At 36.6% G+C, this 24,985-nt stretch overlaps 1 protein-coding gene across 1 annotated transcript; it reads right to left on the reverse strand.

The window, feature by feature from the left end:
- Window positions 1-2,260: 2,260 nt before the first annotated feature.
- Window positions 2,261-24,582, reverse strand: LOC114534846 (sodium bicarbonate cotransporter 3-like). The gene is made up of 20 exons (XM_028556318.1): window positions 24,458-24,582; window positions 24,228-24,358; window positions 24,040-24,139; window positions 19,738-19,860; window positions 11,726-12,022; window positions 11,188-11,379; window positions 10,798-10,979; window positions 10,418-10,663; window positions 9,902-9,976; window positions 9,342-9,556; window positions 8,585-8,759; window positions 7,506-8,108; window positions 6,978-7,256; window positions 6,293-6,471; window positions 5,800-5,872; window positions 5,272-5,340; window positions 4,873-5,046; window positions 4,333-4,470; window positions 3,499-3,956; window positions 2,261-2,881 (listed from the first exon to the last, which is right to left on the reverse strand). The coding sequence occupies exons 2-19, from the start codon at window positions 24,309-24,311 to the stop codon at window positions 3,516-3,518; spliced, it is 3,645 nt and encodes a 1,214-aa protein (XP_028412119.1). The 5' UTR covers window positions 24,312-24,358; window positions 24,458-24,582; the 3' UTR covers window positions 2,261-2,881; window positions 3,499-3,515.
- Between the last annotated feature and the right edge of the window lie 403 nt (window positions 24,583-24,985).

The following is a 24,985-nucleotide window of genomic DNA, read 5'->3' on the forward strand; positions in this document are numbered from 1 at the left end:
CAGTTGAATAGAGTTTGGGTTTTGGTCGAGGGTCGAATATAGGGAGATGGATTTTATCATCCCAGAACCACAATTCACAATACTTTTTGTTATTCTTCCTCCAGTTCTTCCTATTGCAGTTTAAATGAGTGAAGAGTTTATGTTATTTGGCAGAGAAAAAAAATGTATAGTGATACTGAAATTTCCGAAAGTGTGCAAATGGCCGGAAACAAAGTAAAGGAAGTCAAAAAATTTCGAGTGTCTTGAAGTTACCCTGATGAATAGATTTCGGGTAAAATCAGTAAACACCTTTGTGGATTGAAACGGATGAATCATTTGCTTCACGTTACGCCAGATTTTTATTGTATTATTAGTCTCATTCTAGCCTTATACCCTCAATCCAGTATTTGATCATGCTATTTGGAGTGGCGTGATTAAATTGCAAATTTGGAAAACAAAACTACAGCACAAAATTTATTTTTTATCGTTCCTGCTTTCCCGCTTGCTCATTTACCTTGTATGAGTTAAGATTGAAACCAGTCTTTAAAATCGTAGGATTTATCGCGATTTTTTATACGTTTTTAAAACGAAAAAACAATTTTGATGACCATGAACAAAATATTTTAAATCCGATAGAGATATTTAGATACAAATAAAAGCGACGTAGATTTTATTTCGATTGCGTGTTAATTATAATAATTTCATTTTTCATTTAATAGAAAAAAACTGTTGACAGAAACTATAAAAGGCAAAATATACGACGTTTTTGGTTTATTTTCCCTTTGAATAATTTTTTACATGTGATGCCGACTGAAAAGCAACACAACTCTTCAAATTTTCACACATGACATGGATAGTAAAATACTCATAACCAAGATATATTATCATTTTATTTCAAATTCCATTTATTATCCCTTTTCCCACAATATTATGCTATAAATGTAGCCACAATGTGAGCAGCAGCGTTTTTCAAAATATACATTAACATTATGGCAAAGCCGAAGGCGAAAATTAAACCCGAAGTTCGCAAGTGTTTTTCCTTTTACGATGGTGAATGGAATCCTTTTCTATTCACGTGTTTCTAGCTAACCCTTATTATACAGCTATTGCACAGTAGTAGTTAGAAATAGTGTTTTGTAGTGAGACAAAATATACAGAACTTCAGATGCCTTCGAATTCAACTTTTTAATAAAATTAGTTTTCTTCGTCCTTCACGTCGGCATGTAAGCCATGCATCGTCTGTACTTTACCGACAACAAACATTAACAAAAACAGTTCATTCAGTTACGTTTAACCGTTAATATCGTATTATGCCTGTATTCTAAAACTCAGCAAACTCATTGAGTGGGAGATCTTAATCTTCTCATGCATAACGTTTCATGAAATGGTGCATGGTATTTCAAGCCGAATACGGTCTTGATTTTCTGTAATTTACTTTATATTTTCCCATCTATTCAGAAAAAAACTTTCTCATTGATCGGCATTAACAAAATGTCACACTCAATTAGTGTGAGCTTTTTGAATACAGACGTTTCTGTTGTATAAAGATAAAATACACAGTGATATTTGTGAGTAAGTTTGAATTAATGAAACCATTTCAGGTGTGAAAATAATATAATCTGACGGTACCTTTCCAAAAAAATTTTGTCACAAAAACATATATTTTGCACCAAATACTTATCGCCAAATTTTGTACAAATAAGAGGAAGAAAAATGAGATAAATTTTCAAAACTTGAAGCGAAAAGGTTAGGAAATAACCTGAGTTCGCGTCGGTCTTCCCCAGACGAAAGCAGCCAAAAATATTAATGAAAACACCACAAAAATGTCTGAATTGAAAGGCAAAACTCCCTAACCTGAAAACTATGATAACACCGTGAAACCAAGATTAAAGGTATCAAACTATTTAATAAAAAGGCGAAAACCGGGATGTAACTCGGCGAATAGCCTTGAAATTACTGCATAAAAAATATCAATATAGTTTTTTGCATAGCCCTCGTTTCCATGTTGCACGAAGGTGCGGTTACTAAGTTTTGCAATTGGTCTATTATCATTTGGAATTTTAAAATTAATAAAATCGACCTTGAGAGAGAATGATTAAAATAGGGTTGGCATGAAAATAATAAGCTTTAATAATAATTTTAATAAGCAGTGAACACATCTTGGTTAACATAATATTATAATTATTGGCAAACTTCAAAGTTAACTTTTTCATCATATGTTACTAATGTCACAATTTAATAATTCCATTGCAATGTTAATAATTTGTCAAAAAACTAATACCCAACCGATATAGGATTAATGAACAATTTGAATTATTTTTGTCTTATTTCCGACCAAATATGAAGATGAAAATTAATATCCGCGGAAATGAAAGAGCGGACAAAAAAAAATTAAAATTGGATAGTTCGGTTGCTATATTGAGATGTATCTAAAATGCGTAAAACTGATAAGACCTTGCTAAATTACGTGCGAAAATTTTTACCAAACAGTCCCCCACCCGAAGGAAAAATTGATACAGTAGCGTCGCTAAATCTGTGGTGGAGGTGAACGATGACTACTTTCAACCTAAATATATTTCGGACCTGAATTTTGGAATTCAAAACAGCACATTTGGGTCACTTTTCATAGCGCTTTCCTATACATTTGTGCTTTTGTGCCACAAAATGAACTAAAATATGCAAGACTTCCAATGCTACACTTTCTTACGCTTTTTAGATCTAGACCATTACGCAACCAAACGTAACCGATTTTACAATTTTTTTGTATAATAACTTTAAAGAAAATATATTCAATAATGCAAATTGTACATTATCCGCTTGTTGTTGAATATCCCAAAAATCCATATAAATTAAACAACTTCCCTTCATTTATATTAAGATTAATAGCTGGCTAGACATCATCCTACAAATAAAAAAAAATAGTTTTGTTACTCTTCAAGTATGTTAAGAGACTCTATATTAATATTTTCCACTTGGTAAGTTAGGTGTTCGCAGCGTTTCATTGGTCGAGAGCGATCACGTGAGAGTGACGAAATTTTGATGCAGAGGGAGACAACACGTTATTTTCCATTAGAAAAAAGAACCTTAATCACTTGCGGCGCGCCAGGACATGCGACCTTTGGACTGTTAACTGTTTCTCCCTTTTGAAATTGTGTATTTATGAATAGATATTTCGCTGTTTACTTGTTGTTTGGTGTTTCTTAGACAAGTGGCGTATAATAAAAACCTATTTACCGACACCTTAGAAAACACTATATTTTGTGGACCGTCGACTGTCGATATCGACGATAATCGAGGGATATCGACGGGTCTAGGGTCTGGGTAAATAAGTGTTAAATGTGAGTAGGAATAGAAAAATTTCCAATCTAACGAATATAATTTATTTAGTTTGCCGGCCAGACTCGTGTGGCGAAGATAGATGAAATATTTCAAAGACGACCCAAACTCAGAAAGACGACGCAAAGCATCATTTACATGTTTTTCACTTTTTTATTTGCTGAATGAATTAACTGCACTTACCGGAGTGAAATGTCTTTCTAAACACTGACGGGTCTGAGTGGTTTGGTGTCCTTGTCATGTTGCTCACCATCATTTTCTGGATTTATTGTAGTTTCCGTAGTCCCATTACCGGACGGGTCGTTTTCGTCATCGGCTGTAAGAATCACTAGCGGAATTGCCTGTGAATCGGTATCATCTTCGTTCGCTAAGGTTTCCATATCCGGCTTATCGGGAACGCTCAGGAGTTTCCCGTCATTGCCAGAGACGTCTCCATGATGGCGATGGTGCTTATATTTGTGTTTGTGTTTATGCTTATTTTTGCGTTTAGAATTTTTGCGTTCGCGGGGTTGGTCACTTCGATCTGCATTTTGTTGGTTACTTTCCATGGATTTCCAAATTGTGCAATTCTTGACCTCTTCAGTGATGTTTATGCCACTGTCATTATATACCAACTTTGCAACCGGTTCTCCTTCATTTTTCTTGGAAATATTGTAAAGACAGAAAGGTAATTACAATTTTCATCATGTTTGGAATAACTTCATTAAGAATTGCGAGAAAGCACACAAGTTAGAATGTGTTGATATGTGTGCAAAAGCATATAATTGTAACCTAAGTGTGTATTTTATTATGCCTGAATTACAGTTTGCAAGCCCTTTATTTTGTAACAAAAGAATTTTCAAATTTATCGTGAACATAAAACGTGCATGACTAACTGATGGCCCAAAAATCCAACATAATAGGTGTTTCCAACTCATCCGTCTACCCTATTGCAATAATTATAGCACATGCAACCAGCTGAATCAGCGCCAATGCGAGTGAATGTTTTAAAACCAAATATCATCGCTTTTTTCTCACCATCTCATCTTCATCCATTTCATCAGCTTCTTCTATTTTCTTCTTCATTGACTCCGGCATGACATCATCGAGCACCTCCAATTCGTGTTTTGTAAATATTTTCCCCATCACTTTACGCACTGCTACAAGAGCTAACACCTATACAAAATCAATTCCGTACTCAGTACTTTAAATAGATTGCATGGGTTGATTTCGTATCAATTTTTAGCAGTGAGTACCGCCTGTCTCCAATTTTTTGACCCGACTCTGAATTCATTTTAAAAATGTGCTCTAAGGAAAGCCAGAAACAAATTTATGCCCAAGAACATCAATTGTATTACTATTATATATATACCAACTGTAAAAGGCAATTTTTGTAAAAACCCCAGCCAAAGTTAATACAATAATGATTAACGCAAAAATGTTTATTAATATTTTCTTTGAAATAACACCGGTGCATGGACTGGCTCGATAAATCCAAACTCTCTGTCTGGACAAACTACCTTCGAAAATACTCCATTTTGATTTCTGGTCAAATTATTCGATTAGAATATAACCCACCATTAACGGGAAAGAGATTGCAGCAGGTGTTGCCTTAATAACCCATAAAACCACCAAACATGTGCATTGAATTCCAGTGAAAATGTGAATCCGACTGATGCGAACTTTTCGTAGATACACTCTGTCTGGTTGATGTTTCAATGGCATAAATAGGATCTTTATTCTCTCGAATAACTAAAAAGGTGGCAAAAATGGATTGATATTTATAATGGTTGGATATACGTTAAAATACAATTGGTTATTAAAGTCTTTATAGGTTTTTTTCTTCAATGTTTGCAATTTTATTCAGATTGTAATATAACAATATTTGGCCTACGGTGAAATTTTTTTTTGGTTCCATTCCGTTCTTAATATTTACAATTTTTTATCCCATAAATTGCACAGTGTGTGCATAGTTACCTGGACACCTCTAAGAGCCGAAACTCCCATGTAAATGAATAATCCGTACAACACCGGCAATGGGATGTACTAGAAAATAAGGAGTAATGTTAGTTAATTCCAACGCATTATTAACAACGATTAAATACCAGCCGATCCCTTCGTTGCTTTGCAGACTAAAAGATTAGAGAAAGTTAGAAGAGAAAAAAAGTAATACTACCAAAGGAAATCTAACGACTTTATTTATATACTGTAGTTAAATGGTAAGAAATGTGATTTATAACTTTTCGTTGAAAACATTAGGTAGTAGTTGCTATAATTTTCGACAATTCGATTTTACATATATAATCACATTTAATTTATAAAAGGCCACCTTGCCTGGCCCTTCTGTCTCTGGAATCTGCGCAAAATATTAATCGTAAAACTCCGTCTTTATTACAGTGCAAAAATGCACAAAACCTTCACTCTGTCTTTACGAGAATAGAATAAATAAATCTTATTATGAAATGCTTACCAATATAATATTAAAAATGTTTAAATTGCTTTTACCTTTAAGAATTTTCCCAAAAATACAGTGTTGCCAACCATGATAAACACAAATATTCCAGTTAGACGTTGTTCTCTAACAAACAATTATTCGTTAATCATCATTTTCATTCAATAAAACAGGAGATGTTAATTTAATTTAATATAATTTTCTGCATTTATAATTATTAATTAATTGACAAAATATGTCGTTAAAATGAAGTATATACAGGTACAGTGGGTTTTTATAGCTATTTAACCATTGACAGAGTAAAAAAGGAAACAGAGTAAAAAAAGGAAATTGATTAATACAACAGTGTGTCTAAAAAACAAACTTGCACTTTCAAAAATTCTGTAATGCACCATATATAATTGAGTTTAATGATTTAGTTGTTTTTTTTCAAGAGAAAAAGAGTTATGAATGCCATAATATACCTATAGAAAAAGATAACCAGATAACCTTGCAAAACTAGGGCACCGGGTTGACGTCTAGGTAATCGTGATGACAAATACTAACCTGACTCCAAAAAACTTTGGTCTTTCTCCAGGAGCTGTGCACGTGGACTCAACAAACAAACTCCGGACATGAGACAGGGACTCGACAGTGGCAGCAACGACCCACGGTAGACCAAGAATGGAGCTAACCCCAATTCCAATAGCTACGATTGCGAGATCCAAATGATATCCAGCACCTTTCTAGAAAGAAAAGCAAAAAAAACAAATCGCAGAATGTCGAAAATCTGGCAGAGTTTTACGGCTTGCACAGTTTTGCAAAACATGTACACTATAAAGTTACTTAAGAAATTTTACAGCAATGTTTTTGTTAGGTGTTGATAGGAATTGATTAAGCCAACATGATTATCAAAGGAAGAAATCGTTCAGAGTGACATTCAAGCACACCAAAGAGATTCGAGGGCAGAGAGGGCGGAGAGGGGGCATGTTTTCGTGAGGGCACTTCTGTAACGGCGCCATGTCAGATAATGGTTGCAAAATTTTGTTTGTTGAGCTTCGTATTATCGTGTTTTCGATTTCAAAATTAGTTTTTTTCACCAGAAGCTTGATGGTTCTACTTCCACTCGAGATCTAGAAAGTAATTCTTCAAATGAAAGGGTATCTTTGCTCTCTCCGCCCTTGTTGTAAAGGCAAGAGAAGCACCTAACTCTGCTGCCCCACCTCCTTTTTCCTGTTCACTGGGGAAATACCTTCAATTTATGCTCCCTTTTATTCACAATTACTGCAGTGATCTGTTGATCCATGAATACTAATATTGTTGTCAGCAGCGCTGGAATGGATGCTGCAATCAGAGTCCACCATGGATTCTTACCAAGAGGTGTGATAAGCCAGCCACGCGCTTCAGGGTTTGTTGGACGGAACTCGGTGGGAATATTTAATTTTGGTGTGCCGACTTTTAGTGCAACGTCGACGCCAACCATTACAATGACGGAGATGATTACAGCGAAGTCAGACACCACTTTGCGTACCTGAAAAAGAAATTCCACTTAAATCATGGAATTTTAAAGTACATTAAAAATGTACCAGGAAATTGGACATGCGTGGTGCGCATGTAGCGCGCAAAAGACTTCGCAGCGACTATATAGTGATTAATACTATATTTGCATAGTTACGTCAATAAGTAAATTAGCCTGTAAGTACACCAGGTAAGTATTTAACACAGTTTTCGGTCGGTTAACAGTATAATTTCATTAATATGCACATTATCTATTACTCACCTTGGTTGGAAAAAATCGTGAAGTTTTAAAGCTTTTCAATTTGATCACCAAGAAAAATGTTCCCAAAGTAAGAATTGTTGACAGAAGGAATACAGCACCACCGCAGCCATCTCCATAAATGACCTCTTTGTTCTCGAGATCGCAGTCATAAATCGTTTTGTTTGTGGAATAGTACTCCGTTGTTGATATGTTTGTTATATTATTGTATGTCGTGCTCTTTCTCATACATTCACAGGATTGGATAACCACCTGGTCATTTGGGACCGGGTACTTTTTGGCTAATTTGTAAAGTTTATTTCCTCCTTCGTAGATAAAGATCAAGCCGATGAGAGTGGCAAACGATTCTTCAGTAAATCGAGTGAAATATCGAACCAGCGCACTGCAGTCAGTGACCACGAGGAGTACACAGAAGAAAGAGGTCCACAAACCAATCCACATTCGAAATGGCATGTAATCCAATTCAGCATTCTCACAAAAGCTGTAGAGAATTCCCTCAAACACCAACATTGGGCCCGTGGCGCTAAGTATGATGAGAGGTTGACCAGAGAAAAGCGAAAACAAAAGGCCACCAATGGAAACGGCCAACAGTTGTTCCATAGCACCCTATAAAAAGATTTTATATTTAAATGTTCAATTTCGAGTATAAACCTAGCAGTGCAAAGTAATGTTCCGGTGCATAGATGCCTTTTAAAACCGACACATAATTCAGGAATGCGAAAATTAATTGCTTTTCGCGCAAGATAACTTGCACGCCACAATTTCGAAAAGCGTGATAGGCAAATGAGAGTCTGGAAGGGCTTGTTCATATGAGACGGGCCAGGCCCGGTTTAGCCGGGCTGGCTCACTTTTGCTGGGCTGTTTGGTCGCGGTTTTCATATTAGCCCATTAAAGGCGATATCTCGCTTCATTTAGGTCGGATCTCGCCCGAGCCGGGCTTCGGTTCCATATGAATGCAATTTCACAAATATGTAAAATAATATGTGAAAAAATATTCGAAGCGAACAATTTGTTCTTATTTCGTTACGTTAATTGTTTCTTTCGTCGTAAATCATTTAACCTGTACTGGAGGAATTTCTTACCATATATGACTTTGTTCTCGACTCCATCGCCCCTCCAAATGTGACAATTGGTGCCAAAAGAGCGAAGTAAATAAACAAAGCACTTGCTAGACACTGGCTGTTTAACGCGTCAACGTAATCTGATTTGTAGCATTTGACTCTTCTTTTAATATCCATAATCAAGCCACCTCCAAACCTGGAGACAGAAAGGAAATTAGCTTTGCGTAATTTAAAGAGGACGACAAGGGCACCAAAAATAGTATGTAATTATACAATCCAATACAATATAGTTGAGGAAAGTGTTTTGCTTCACTTTCCATTGCTCGTGTGTTAAATTTCACGCTAGCTAGAGTAATACAGAACAGATTTGTAGCGGTCATAGTTATTAAAAAGCAACCGTGATACATTGTATTTCATTGCATGTATTTCTCCTACGTAACATGGAAATGTCCGAAATTAATTTATCTATATTGTTACCAAAAGCTGTGGAATTAGGAGCCAGGGCCGGTTGTATCAAGTCCGTTTAGTTTAAACGGTGGATAAGTCAAAATTAAATAACACTCATACAACTCCCTTGAATGAGTCAACTTGAATGTTATGCACTGAGTATGTAGTTGTAAACAGTATCTTGTAGTTCGGTTGTTGACTAAAACGATATACTTGCTTCTTTTTTGAGCTTTAACCATGCACCGTTTAAGGCAAACGGGCGAAATACAACTGGTCCTTGATTGCAAAGCGCGAAGTAAAGCTTATTCTTCGTCCGCCGAAGTACATTTACCTTCCAGTTCTAACCAGTTCATTATCATTATCATTTCCTTCGTCATCTCCACCACCATTGTTTCCACTTCCTTTTACACCAACACCATTTTCCTTGCTTTGTTTGTCGCCATCACCTGTATATTGTTGTGCTCGGCGGTTTTCTTGTGAGGGAACTGTTGCCGGAGGTTCTATGCGGATAGATGGATCCCATTCCCCGGGTGGCAACACGGTAACCTACGGAAAGTAACACGTTCTCGAAGATAAATGACAATTCTTTTCACGATCTAAATATGGGCACACATAAATCTGGCAGATTTAATAAAATATTTCTACTTGTGTGCATTTCAAAATGCCCGATTTGACTACAAAGATAATAAAGACAACTCGTTCACGACAATTACGATACAGTGACAACCAGGCTAAAGCGGATGGGGCAAATATTCATATATTCGTTCAGCTTTATTAGTTCCATTTGAAATTGATTGATTTTACCGTCTGCTAACATGAATATACGAATATTGCCCCCCCTGCCTGCCCCCCCCCCTGCCGACCTTCGCCGTAATTTACGTTGTAATTTACCTGTTGAAGGAATTCGTCAATACCAGCGGCGAGGTCTTCGCGACACGCGGCTTTAAAAGCAACATCATGAAATACCTGCGTTTAAAAAATGAATGTTGCCTTAAAGATCTGCGCAAATAAAGAAAAATGCGTGGTGTGTGTGTGGATAAAAACAATGTTTTTCCTAATAATTTCGCGGTTTTCTTCTAAAATTACAAAAAAAAATATTTGCGTTCCAAATCGTTGTTCTGTTTGATTTTTGTGTCACGTTTCTTTATTCCCCAAGTACGGTTGTATACGAGACATGATATTTTTATTACCATTAAATTAACAAAATCAGCTAATATTGTCATTTCTCCTCTCGACCAACATTTGCTAGAAAGATATCTTAAGATAAATACTTAAAACAAAATTGCGCAATAAAAGGATTTTGTTAATATAAACCAGATTTTGTTTACAATGTTGTTACGCCTTACATAATTCCGCGTGCAGCATTGAAGAATTTGATCATCTATACCGACTGAATTGGTTTCTTACCTCATCAGCCATGAGTGTAGCAAGAGCTCTTCCTACTTCATGGTAACGTCCTGGCTGTCCAGATGGTCCAAGCATGAAGAATAAGAATCGCGTTGGTAAAGGAACCTCCATCATATCGCCAAGAATTACGGCATCTTCCAGACGAACAAATGCATTCATTGGTTTACTAAGAAGGTCTGTTTCTCCCACGAGAACCATAGAACCCTCGGCTCCTGGAGGGATCTTTTTCATGAAATTTGTATCATACTGGACGAAAGACAAAAGACAACAACTATTTTATACTGCTTCATTATTTCCAAGAAAAAGAACTCAAGCGATAAAAAAACAATAAATTTTCGAAATTCTGCGAGTTTTACGTGTGTGTTTAAATACTGAAGTACCTTTGCATATTCTTGATCAGGTTCATTTGTATTAGTCTCTTCAGGTTCAGCATCATTTTGACCAACTAATGACGCCGCAGTGGGCACTTTTGAGACTTTAGAATGAGATTTGTCCATATCTTGTAGACGAGTTCCTGTGGATGATTTGGTAACATTTTTCCCCCCGTTACCGTCACTGCCACCTGGAATATAGATCACAATTACAAAATCACGTTTTCTTCTCTGAAGTCTCTAGACATTGCACAGGCAAATGTTGGAAAACGTAAGTTAAATGCATGGTTCTATGAAGAATAACAAATAATGACAGCAAAAAGTTCTTATGTAATTAATATTGGTCAGGACTGTGTTGCATTGCAATAAAATGTCAGCTATAAAATTTCTTTACTTTACCTTTGTCGAAATTACTCGCGGCAACACTTGCTTTTCTGTTTCCCCTCAAAGACGGAAGACTAGCTCTCCTTTTTTGCGTACTTTTTCTTCTTTCATACAAATGCTTGTGTTTTTTCAACAAAATGTCCCTAACCCGAGGTCGTAAAGCAAAATCAAGTTGCCTTGTAGCAATCAAATCGTCCAGAACAATATCTAAGAAAAAAATATCACACCTTTGAAATTTGTACGTTAATATACGTATCTCTATAGTGGAATTAACAAGGTTGGCTATAGAAGTTTCTTATTTTAGAGAGAGCCGGATTTTCTTCCTAAACCTTGTTCGTTAAGCCAACTTCAAACAGTATTGTCCTGCTAGTTATTTAAACAAATATTCAATAATATAATTAGTATTATACATTTCATCTTTATTGTCGGGCCTGATTGGTCAGAAAGCGCAGGTTAATTCTCAATATTATGTATTTATCATTAAACATTTTTGGACTCCCTTGTGTCCAGACCTTGGCGCGCCAAAAATAAATTGTTTATCCTTGGTACTCACCTGCGATCTGAGACATTGTGTTTGCATTTAAGTCAAGCAATACAGACCCATTAAGAACGCAGCTTCGCAGTTCAAATAAACTATACAGAGATAAAGTGGCCACGTGAGGTTTACTCCATCGATTGCCACCTTCTTCAACGTCTTCTTCAAATTTCAGCCATCTTGCTGTCTCCTTCCACTCTTCTTCTCCAGTTGCATCACAACACAATTCATCCATTTCCGAAAATATCTGACGTTCAACATCGTTATCGTCACTTCCCAGAATAAATCGGACCCTGTCAGCTGGACCTTGATAACCTTGAATGGATAAGACATAGTAATGAGATATATGGCATTTGGAAAATCTTTTTGCTTGAAATGGTTCCGCAAACACCTAACATTGTCGGTGAAAATGTCTTTTGGTAAACCCAGTAAGAAACTAAGATTCACTCTTGCTCTCAATTTTTATGGCCCGTTTATTGAGCCAATTTTATGTACGAATTTTACCTTTGGATAGATTTGAGTTAAAAATAAGATATATACGGATGTTCAAAATAAGGACACTTATTAAATTAGAACATTCATAACTTTTTCCCTCGTTCACTTTATCCTCGTTCACTTTATCACACCCTCCTCAATATTCCCTGCTATAGCTAATAATTGGCAAATTGTCCGCTAATATCGCTTTGTTTCCACATATTTTCAACACCTTCACTGGTCATTCTCAGGCATGTCCTGTGGCGGCCGATGCTTGTTCACCGTAATGCGCCATGAATGTTTAAAAATAAATCTTGACGATACACTTGTTTGACTTCGCTTTATTAAGTTCTCGTAAGATTCTTTGGCACTTTAATTATTTGCTTAACTTACTTCGCTTTACTTAAGTTCCCTTACGAGTATGTTACAGAGTCTGTCTTAAGATTATTGGTTGTCTCTTTTATATGCTTTACAGTAGGCGTTATGAATATATTAGGCACTCAACACGATAATTTGCATTAATGCACACGCAGTTACACTCCCCCCACAGAAATCCTTTGATTTCTTCTAAGTTAGTCATTGGCTACCAAAAGCACAAGTTTATGAATTGGTCTCTTTAACATTGAAGGGACTCTAAGCCTTTTTCCTTTATCATCCAAGCTTGTATCACCAACAACAAGTTCAACACTTCTGACCAAACCAGTTTCATCAGGATAAGTAGTGATAATCTTTCCGAGCTTCCAATTATTACGAATCTCACTTTCATCTGTCAGTAGGACTATGTCTCCAATCTTAAGATTTCTGCGAGGCTTGTTCCACTTTGTTCTTTTTTGTAATGAATGAAGAAACTCCTTTCTCCATCTTGCCCAAAATTCGTTCATAAAATGCTGAATTCTTCTCCATCTCTTCTTTGAATATAATTCTTTGTTCTGGAAAACTCCTGGCGGTGGTAAAACAACTTGCGTCTTCATAGTCAGTAGGTGGTTCGGCGTAAGGGGAGAAAGGGAATCAGGATCGTTCAAAGTGTTGACAGTTAAAGGTCTGGAGTTCACAACACATTCAACTTCACATATCAGTGTGCGAAAAGATTCATCATCTAAGCAAGTGCTGTTCCTTCGCATTAGGGCATTTAGGACATTCCTGACAGTTCTAATTTGGCGCTCCCAAACCCCACCAAAATGACTTGCCTTTGGAACATTCATTCTAAATTCGACCCAATCACAATTTGACTTCAACAGTTCAGCACCGATTTTCTTATCATCCATCACCTTTAACGCTTCTTGTAGTTCTCGTTGGGCACCAATAAAATTTGAGCCTCGGTCACTTCTTAGTTGACGAACGGGACCTCGTCTACATATGAAACGTCTTAATGCTTGAATAAATGAGTCTGTGTCCATCGTATTCGAGACTTCAAGGTGTACTGCTCGAGAAGCCATACATGTGAACAATGCGACGTATCTTTTCAGCTCTTTACGACGATCTTTAATATACCAAGGTCCACAATAGTCAACAGCGGCATATGTGAATGGTGCAGCTTGTTCAAATCTATCTGTTGGTAGGTCAGCCATCAATTGCTCTTGAGCAGCTCCTCTTAATTTTCGACATGTCACACATTTACTTATCATGTAGGCCACTGCAGATGATCCTCCAATGATCCAGATACCATTGCTTCGTATCTCATTCAACGTTAGACCACGTCCTTGATGAGCAACTCTTTCATGATAATAGCGAATTACCAATTCCGTCACGTGAGTTTTTCGAGGTAGAATGATTGGAAATTTGACGTTGTTGGGAATATCAGCATGCTTGATCCGACCTCCAACTCGCAAAACACCATGAGAATCACAAAATGGATTAAGACGATACAACTGACTTGTCTTTTTCACGGAATGTTTAGATGGCATCTCAAACCTTTCATCCCTTTCTTTCCTGATCGTCAACGTCTTGATATCTTCTTGAAAATGCATCATTTGAACTGACTTGTAGATTTCTATGTCCGCCTTGCGTAGGGTTTCAACTGTAAGCTTTGGTTGACAATTATCAGATATAGTTTCTTTGCTCGTTGATTGGCCTGACTTGGCTTTCTTCAACAGCTTTTCCCTGTAGGTAAGACAAACTGCGACGGCTGATCTTGCACGTTGCCAACTCGAGAAAACTTCAATTGCCTGTGCAAGGCACCACGTTCTATTGACATTTAGGGAGAAACAAGATTGTTTAACTTCAGGATCTTCTAATGAAATGTCTTCAACCGTTGTATGTTCAAGCCACTGATCCTCAGGTTGCCACAGAAACTTGGGTCCTGTAATCCATCTTGGGTTCTTCAATAATTGCGAGGCTGTCATTCCTCTGGATCCGTCATCTGCTGGGTTAGAACTTGACTCTACATATTTCCACTGTCCTTTAGTAGTCTTACTACGGATTTGTGAAATGCGATTAGCGACAAATACGTGGAATCTTTTGGAGTCATTACCAATGTAGCCAAGAGCTATTTGACTATCCGTCCAAAACGTTTCGCTTTGTATATCATATTCAAGCTCATTCTTCATCGTTTCGTTGACCTTTACAGAAACCAATGCAGCTGTTAATTCCAAACGAGGTATGGATATGCTCTTTAGTGGGCAGACTCTTGCCTTTCCCATAACTAGCGAACAATGAATTTTCCCTTCGGCGTTCTGAAGGCGAATATACGAACATTGACCATAACCAACGTTGCTTGCATCAGAAAAGTTGTGGAGTTCGGCAGACTTAACTTCTCCAAAATCAATCGGCTTAAAACATCTAGGAATTGATAATTCTTTAAGGCAGGACAGCTCGTTTCTCCACTTTATCCATTTTATCTTTAAATCTTCTGGAATATCGTCGTCCCAATCAATTTGATCACGACAGAGATCTTGAAGTATTCTTTTTCCAAGAAGAATTATCGGTGCCACGAATCCCAGTGGGTCGTAAACTGAACAGACAGTCGCCAAGATTCCTCTTCTTGTTAACGGACGATCTTGTAAAATAATTCTGAATTCAAAGTTGTCAGTTTCTATGCACCATTGCACGCCCAGTGTTCTTTCAATTGGTAATACAGCTAAGTCAAGATTCTTCACTGCATCCGCACGGTCTGACTCGGGAATTTGCTGAAGAATTTCTCTTTTGTTACTGATGAATTTGCACAGATTGAACCCACCTCGACTGCACATCTCTTTGGCTTGCTTCACCAGGTTAACTGCTTCGGACACGGAGGCGACTGACTTCAGCCCGTCATCGACGTAGAAGTTTCTTCTCAAGAATTCCGCTGCATCCTTTCCAATTTCTTGTTCATTGTCGTCAGCAGTTCGTTTAAGGGCATAGTTCGAGCATCCTGGAGACGAGGCTGCCCCAAACAGATGCACTGTCATCCGATACGTTTGAGGTTCTTGATTTGTGTCTGGGTTGTCTCCAGGCCACCAAAGAAAACGGAGGAAATCGCGATACTCTTTCGAGACCTTTACTTGATAAAACATAGCTTCTATATCAGTTGTGAAAGCAACACTTTCTTGGCGAAATCTTGTTAATACTCCAATCAGTTTATTCGTTAAATCTGGACCTTGGAGTAGATACTGGTTGAGCGATTCTCCTTTGTATTGAGAGGAACAGTCAAATACAACTCGTATCTTCTTAGGTTTCTTGGGATGGTAAACCCCGTGGTGTGGGATGTACCAACATTTTCCTGGTTCTGTTGTTTCTTCATTCGATGGAACTTGCTCTGCATATCCTTTCTTTATCATTTCTTTCATGAATGTGACGTAATCTTCTTTGTACGTAGTATCATTCTTGAATCTTGACTTCAATTGTTGTAGGCGAAACACAGCTAAATTTCGGTTGTTTGGTAATTTGATATCATCATTCTTGAACGGCAGTGGGATCTCATAATGTCCATCTTCTCTAAGGTGGATTCCATCAGAAACCTTTCGCAGGAAATTCTGGTCATCAATTGAGGAATACGTTGGCGAAATGTTAATATTCTCGTTGAAATCGAGTTCGAACATCTTGTTGATCGTTGATGGGTCGATAATTTCTTTTACACGATTTTCTGGAGCGAAAACAATGTTTAGTTGTTTCTCTGAGGCAATCTCCCTGGTCACAATGCGATTACATGACATTTGATAACTTTCAAAGTCTAAGTCGTTTTCATTCAACTTCGAAACAGGACCGATAAACCCCCAACCAAGAAGAGTTTTAATTGCATAAGGATCGTTCTCGTTTCCTGGTATGACTTCCTGTGGCTTGATCGCCTTTGGACAATTTGATCCAATCAGTAGACCAATGTCCACGTTTTCTTGATAACGTGGTAATTGTGTTGTTAGCCTTTCTAAATGCTGCCATCTTTCAGCCATTTCAGGTCGAGGTATCTCGTCTCTTTTTGATGGAATATCATCTCTACAGTAAACGGATTTCGGTAACTCGATTTGGGTGGTTTTTCCTAGGTCTTCTATGATAAGCCCAGCTATCTTCTTTGTTGCTATCATTTCCGTTCCATGCATTGTGTTTAAGTTTAGATGAACATCTATACCATTAAGTCCGAGTTTCTTTGAAGTATCACTTTTTAATGAATGTCCCATTACTAGCAGGATCTAATAAAGCGTATACCATTATTTGATGATGGGGATCTTTCTTGTGATGCAACCAAACTGGTACAATCATTGAACTGATTCTGCTTTCGTTGTTATCTTGATTGGATTTCACAGCATTTCGTACGCTTACACAGTTGTTAATTGTAGAACCAGTGGATTTGGGGTCCTTATTGGGCAATTCTGAGGAAGTTTGCGTTGAGCACTCTTTCTTGTTGCCACTCTTCGTTGCATCATGTAACAATGTAGGATGTTTTAGTTGGCAAACATCACACTTCTTTCTAGTGAGACATCTTCTAGACACATGACCAACACGAAGGCATCCGAAACACAATTCTTTCTTCCGAATGAAATCCATTCTTTCACTTAACTTCATTTCTTGAAACTTCTGACAATTCTCCAAAACATGATTCTTTGCACACAAAGTACACTTGTGCACATCAGGTGGACTTCTTTCTTTGTCAGTAAGCGATAGGGGATTGACGATGGTTGAAAAATTACTGGACTGTTCATTCCTTTTCCATTTACGAATGTCTTGCTCTTTACCTTCGTTCTTCCTATCACCTCTCTTTTCTTCTTTAATGGCATAAGGAGAAAACACAGGATTTGTAGCAAAAGTTGCTTCGTCTTTCACAAATTCTACGAAATCGTGGAATTTGACTGCGTCTTTTTCAGTTAAGATTTCATTCGCTCGACGGCACCATCTTGCAATTGCGAAATTTGGTAATTTTGAGCAAATCTTCTTTATGACATCTTCGCTATTTAACACTTCCATGTGTTTAAGTGTCTTCATAGCTTCTTCCGCTTGTACAAGAAAATCTGAAAATTTCAATAGACCAACACCATCTCCTGAGTCCTTTATGGTAGCCCAATTCAATAACCTTTCTTTGTAGGCATAAGCAACGCGATATGGATGACCAAATCTTTCTTTCAGAACAGTTCGTGCTTTCGTGTAGGCTTCTGGAGAGTTCAATGTGACTAAGCCTTTGATAACTTCTCTTGCTTCCCCACTTGTGAACTGATTCAAATAATAAAGTCTTTGCTTCGGATCCTCGACTTTGCTTTCAATGAGGGATTCGAAGGAATTAATGAAATAAGGATAATCAAAATAATTACCAGAAAACATTGGTGGTTGTTGTTTAGGTAAGGAATTCAATACTTGTTGCTTAGCCAATTCAACTAATAAAGGTCCAACACTATCAGGTTGATCTGGTTTCACATCATTAGATTGTGATTCATAAACATTTGTTTCTTTCTCAGGAATGACTTGACGTTCTTCGCCCTTTAAGACTGGAGGAACAGTATATGTAGAAACGAATTCTTGAGCGTTTGCATTCAATTCGAACGTCGCTGGAACATGCCGAGGAATTGCTTCATCAGGCATGGCTGACTGAAGAATATTTTCATTAGGCATAGCTAGCCACGAGTAGTCAGAAACATCAGGAATATCTTCGTCGTCCGATGTAGCTTCATCACCAATCAAATCTTGCTTATGAGTATGCACTCTTGTTCCCAGTACCTCGAATCTACGCTGTTCTTGTGGGGGATGGGTTTTTTGGGTTGTTATGCTTTTTCCTTGCCCACGATATTGATCGAAAGCTTGCATTTCATTAGTGCGAGATATGTCCCGTTTTTCACATTCTCTTCAATTCTTAAGAGCTTCTTCTTCTGCTTTGGCTTTAGCGATTTCCTTTAATGTTTTTTGTTTTTTATATTCTGCTTCTTTATCAATAAAGTCCATTTCAACTAGCAATGAAGCTGCTTTCGCGGCGGCTTTTGCTCTTCTTGATCGAACTGATGATGTTGATTTTCCCGACAAACGCGATAACGTGCTTGACTGTGAACTTCTCTGTGTACTTCTCTCTTCTACGGCCTTTATTCTTTCGTTAACTCGTGTTCGAGATAGAAAATGTTCGCGATCACGTATATCTAGCCATCGGTACGCTTCGGTGATTTCTTGCAACGATTCTAGATTTGAATAGTAATTATCGTGTGCTTCGTTTAACCTTTCTCGCAATTTATCTAGTTCGTCTCGTTGTCTTTCTAGAATCGAAACATCGACTGTATCGAAAGGCTGATCGAGCAAACGATTTACGTAAGTGATTTTTCTTCGAAGGTTTGCTCCAGCCAACGTTCTTAGTTGCAGTAAATCCTTTAAATCAGTCACACGTCTAGGGTCCAAAGTTCTACTTCGTCTTTGACGTCTTTCATCAACGATTTCACTCTGCGCTCTATCTTCATCTTGATCCTTTACTTCAGCGCTGAAAGTCTTCAATCTTGTTATTGCTGGCATCGAATTTGATCTTTCCATAGTTGATCTCAATCAGCTCTGGTTTCGTCTTTGTATGTAGAGAATCTTACTGTGGCGGCCGATGCTTGTTCACCGTAATGCGCCATGAATGTTTAAAAATAAATCTTGACGATACACTTGTTTGACTTCGCTTTATTAAGTTCTCGTAAGATTCTTTGGCACTTTAATTATTTGCTTAACTTACTTCGCTTTACTTAAGTTCCCTTACGAGTATGTTACAGAGTCTGTCTTAAGATTATTGGTTGTCTCTTTTATATGCTTTACAGTAGGCGTTATGAATATATTAGGCACTCAACACGATAATTTGCATTAATGCACACGCAGTTACATGTCCTGAATACCATTTTGTACGTAATATCGATTATCATCCACTTAATAATTTTCTCTCCTTGACACAATCTGATTTTATATTTTTTGCTTCGCCTTGTTGTGTTGTACTTTTGTGCATAACTTATAGTATCTTTTATCTAGGTTGCTTATAAGGCTGGTTTTCATTTAATCGTTACGACCGCTACTGAAAAAAATTCGTAACGATCGTAACGATCGTGATAGCTAAGATTGAACTTTCAGTCGTAATGACTGAAGCGATCGTAACGATTAAATGGAAACCAGCCTTCAGGGGATGCAGTATATTTGATCTGTCTTACCAATTGTCCCATTTGCCGTTTTGTCTTTTGAGTCGTTTTTTCCTGATTTCTTGCGATACTGGCTTCGCCGTGACCTCGTCGGTTTGAATGGTATATGAACACCAAGGTATACTTGCCGATGATCTAAAACGAATTGAGGGTGAGAGAATATCAGTAAAATAATTTAGCACCAAAGTGCGGAATCATTTTCTGCCAATTTCTTCCATTGCGTGTTTACCGACATTTAATATAGCTAAACTCCTTATAATACCAGTCTTCTTCCAATCCAAACCCTAAAGCAATGCAGCTGGCTTCGAGATTTGCATTTAGATTGAGATTGCATTTAGCTGCAATATGAAATTCAGTAGATAAATATGAAGAGGATGGGTTGCAAATTCCCTTAGCTTTTGTTTTGTTTTTGTTTTGTTTTTTTTGCATACATACAATTTTTACACTATATACAATTTTTACACTATATACAATTTTTACACTATATACAATTTTTACACTATATACAATTTTTACACTATAGGGTGTCTGAAAAAAACGACATCCATAACAATGTAATTGTTAGAATTTGAATTTTTTTATGCATGCATATGATGCAGTAAAATTTGCTTGTTCGCAAAAATTATATTTATTAACAATATTTACAATTTACAAATATGGGTAGCAATATTTAAATGAGCATCTCAAGCAGAAAGCATTAAGCATTTTATAAGTTGCATTAAATCCCCACGGGCTAAAATTCGTGATCACGGCATTCAAATTTTAACAATAAGTGTTTGTAGTAGTTTTTGTGTTTTTTAGACACCCTGCATGTATATACATGCATATCTGATTTGTTTTTTATATACATATTTAAAATATTTACACATCCAGGTAGTTCAAATTAGGTCATTTATGGCATCCTAGCTGAACCACACTTTAGCGAGAGTGAGTGTAATAAAATGAGAATACACAGCATCAAATGCACGTAAAGGAAGAACTGATACTCGCGTTTTTATATTAATCACAATAACAACGGCAAGACACGTAGGCGGAGAAGTATACATATAAAATATTGCTTTTCAACTTGCAGGCGGCAGTGCATATCGTTAAATATGCAAGGCGGTGAATGAATACACTTTATACAAACTGTATATATGACTTAAAAATTAGAGGATCAAATTGCCGCGGAAGGAAACTCTCTAAATTAAAGTGTTTATAATAATCATGAGACTCAATTAACAAAGGTTTTTTATGCTTGTCAAATTTCTTTTGGGCAATTATCATAGTATACGAGTGAATATTAGCTTTTATATGTACCTCGTCTACACGTCGTAGACAACTCGTATATGAGACAGTCAATACACAATGAGCCGGAGCTGATCTATAGTTCTAGCTGTTATCTAGTTCTATAGCTTTTACAAGTTTTATTTATTGGTTGTTCATATGCAAACAGTTTGATTATTTGTACTGGTCGTAGCCGTGGCTTGTTTCATTCGTATAAAATAAATGCCTCTTGTAATTATTTCGTCACATTGTCATCTATAGCGTTGCTCGTGTTGAACAAAATCGTTGAAGGGTTATTATAAGGATTTTGAAAAGCCGATATAGCGAGAATGCTGCACAATGCAAAACGTTTAATCGAATATATATTTATGCAACTTGAACCATGATCTTACTCTAAGAGGCAATACACATGCATAAATTACATTTCCCTAATATTCGACAGAGTTGGAGATATAACTAAAAAGTCAAATAACAAACCTCTTCAATTGCAACAACTCTCCAAAATATCTCACGGTTATAGTCGGGTTGCAGGCAGAAGGTTGATTTCCGAGGATTTGAAACACAATTATAACAGTAGACCTTTTAGTCTGGAGATTTACAGGCAAACGGATGCGTTTTGTTTGATAAAAATTAGCCGACAAAAAATAAATATGTATTGTTCAGATTGAATATAGTAATAGTAAATCATGGAGAAGCTTCTATCTCAAAAATATATATTACGGAAATTAGTTATTTTTTATATACATAATTTATATCTTTAAACTCGCAATTTATGCTCAGAAAATTGAGAAAGACACCCGGGATAACACTTTATTATTGCATAATAATATGCAGACAGTCTACTTATATCACAATAGCCAATAATACGTGGACTTATACCGTAGCTATATACTCGAGCTCGGATATAACTTTGTGTGATCAAGCTGGACATAAATGTAGCGCAAAGCGGTATATTAGGCTATGTATTGCAATTTCACTCTGTCTGATCATGATTTTGCAATAAAATAAAAATATTAGTCACAATCTTGAGAACGAGTTTTGCTTTTTTTTATAGCATTTCTATATCCATGTTGGGTTTTTATACTACGTGTTTTTTTACAATTGTCAGTAATCCTCGTTGTTTGCGCCGTTTGTTTGGTGGATGAGTTTCCACCCCAGGTGTAATTTTCGATTAAGTTTTTCCTTCGATTTGCTTTTCAAGTGAGAAAAGTTATCGCAATTACACAATTCCGTGAATAGACAACCAATTATTTTAAAGAATAACTGAAAATCTTTGAAAGCTGTTTGTAAGAAATACAGCCTCATTCTTTTATGAAATTACATTTAGTGCACATTGTAGATTTTCGCTGCAGCGGAAGGCTTAGCACCCAATATAAAAAGTGTAGTATTCTTATAGTCGAGAAAATAATGTTGGCTACCACAGAATTTTTTATATAACTAATATCATGCCCACCAATCAATTCAAATTCGTTATTATACTATACAGACAATTGTCGATAGGCAGAAATCGCAGATATAGCATATATACATATTGCCGTAACAAGTTTGCACATCTATTTATGCAAATATCATTCTTTCGTAGCCCTGTTGTGCATTCTTAAATTTCACATAAATCACTCATGCATTAATTGCGCACCATGCATGCATGCATATTTACAATTTGCTGGGCTTGTTTATGGTAATCATAGCATATTTGCGTTCCTAATGTAATATTTTCTGGTTTGTGTTTACGTCAGCTCTCCATTTTTAGTTTAACTTTTTTATAACCTTAAAACCTTTTTTAAGGTACTCAGCGTGAGAAATAACTTTTCAATGGAAAAGCAGGAAAATAATTGGTTTTGAGACCAGCAATTTTAGGCAAAACTATTGCAAGCGATTAAAAAATAGCCATATTTTTAACGTTTTAGTGCTTTGCATAATACACTTAACTATAAAATTCACTAAACTTTATTTTCACACTCTCCTAGCAGTATATTATTGATGATTAGGATGCGTAAGTGACAACAAGTAGATATATAAGCAGTGAAATTTAAGTGCGTGTATTGAACATCATTCGACCTCGCGACTTGGTTTGCACAAATCACCTAATAACATTATATTATAATTAACATCGTAATAATAATTTCTGTCAAATATTGTTATGCAAGGGATCCCTCATATCAAGTTAGAGGCTTAGAACACGTTTTAAAAAATATATCCTCATGCAGGCACGATAAACTAAAAAATGCATTTATCTCACCCTGTGAACTTAATGCAACCAGTGGCGTAGCCAGCCTGACGATTTAGTCATGCTATGCAAATTTTATGTTATTATCATTATTCATTTCTTTAGAAATTCATTGTTTTCACAGTCAATGAACACCAAAATATTAGCATAGCATGACTAAATTGTCGGGCTGGCTACGCCACTGAATGCAGCGGCGAAAAATCGTGTTAACCGGCAATGGTGCTAAAAAGCAAAGCATACCCCTAGGCTTAACAATTAAGGCACTGCCTGCCAATGGAAGAACACTATATATACCAATATTGACATGATCGAGGAGTTAGGGAAATGACAATATAAAACCTTTCGCTAGCTCCTATATTAATAATTATTGCACAATGATCCTTCATGTTGGTCACATGCATAGTTTGGCCTCAAGAGATATTCATTTTCTCAAAATATTTCAACCATCCGAATTGTCAAGCTGTTAATATACATCATATTCTTCACCCGATCATAAGCTGGACTCAAGCTGGACAATTAAGTCTATCGTTCACTTTTATATGGTTGCTTTGGATACGTTTGGTACATATGTATAGTTGATGAAAATATATAATCAAACACTGCATGAGGTTATTACATATGAATAAGGCCTAAGCATTATGTTCAAGACCGAGATTTGAGACCATAAGGCTCAGAATGCAAATTAAACATTGTCCCCACTTGAACAAAACGATTTAAGGAGATATTTTGTGGTATAGTCGCATCGTCTACCATGTAAAAATAATAATACCGATGTATTCTATCATAGTTAATCTGTTTCTCAATAATGAATATAAAACTACCTTTTATTTCGCTCTCATTCACTTGAATGGTGTATTGTCCGACTGGGTCAGGAGCTTCTCGTTCTTCTCCGAGTCTTTGAAGCAGCGAACTGGCTCGTGACTATAAAGACGAATACATGCACAGTAATTTATACATGCAAGTGCAATCATCAGACATTTTCAAATCAGCAACTTTGGCCTTCCCTTACCCTTCTTTCCGGCAGCGAGAGCTGGTTTGTCTGCTTGTTGACATTGTCATCTTTGCCTTCTTGAACAGTCTCTGTAGCGGACATCTTTATTCAATGTCTGTTAACAGCCGTGTAACCACTCTGCTCGCTTCCTTCAAAACGCAAAATCCTTTTATCATGCAGCCGTTTTTCGATATTATTAATGTAAGTTCAATATCTGTAGTCAGGGAGCTAAATTGGAAAGCACTTACCATCTCGAGGAGCAATTCCATTTTACTTTAATCTTGTACGTTTAAGGGCTACTAGGTATATTTTGAATGTTGCCCAAGTTAAAATTTCTTAAAGAGCTCAGTCAAAGCATTTCTTGCCTTATTTTAACAATTATTAACGTGCTGATAACATACAATATATAATTGCACTAAAAATAATTTGCATTTTAATGTCTAAAAGTCTGCAAAAAAGCATACGGGTTTGAAATATCTTAAATAGTCTATATCAGTGATTTAAAATATTGCAAAGGGACTGAGGACTATACGTACAGATACGTACAGTCACTCTAAACTGCTATAAAGTCATTCCAAAAAACGAGAAATCATAATATTAAAATGTCGTATAATTATGTGGTGTTTGAATATCTCATAATTATGTGCATGATGTAGCTTCATTCAAAGGACGTAATTTTCTTTGTCGTATCGTCGAAAAATGCATTTCGACATGGCCATAGCCAGCAGACCCCTGAAGAAATGTTGACATGAAACTATCAATTATCAATAAGCGTG

Source organism: Dendronephthya gigantea, unplaced genomic scaffold, assembly GCF_004324835.1.
Source record: "Dendronephthya gigantea isolate DGI-Jeju-01 unplaced genomic scaffold, DenGig_1.0 000108F, whole genome shotgun sequence".
Taxonomy (NCBI): Eukaryota; Metazoa; Cnidaria; class Anthozoa; order Malacalcyonacea; family Nephtheidae; genus Dendronephthya; species Dendronephthya gigantea.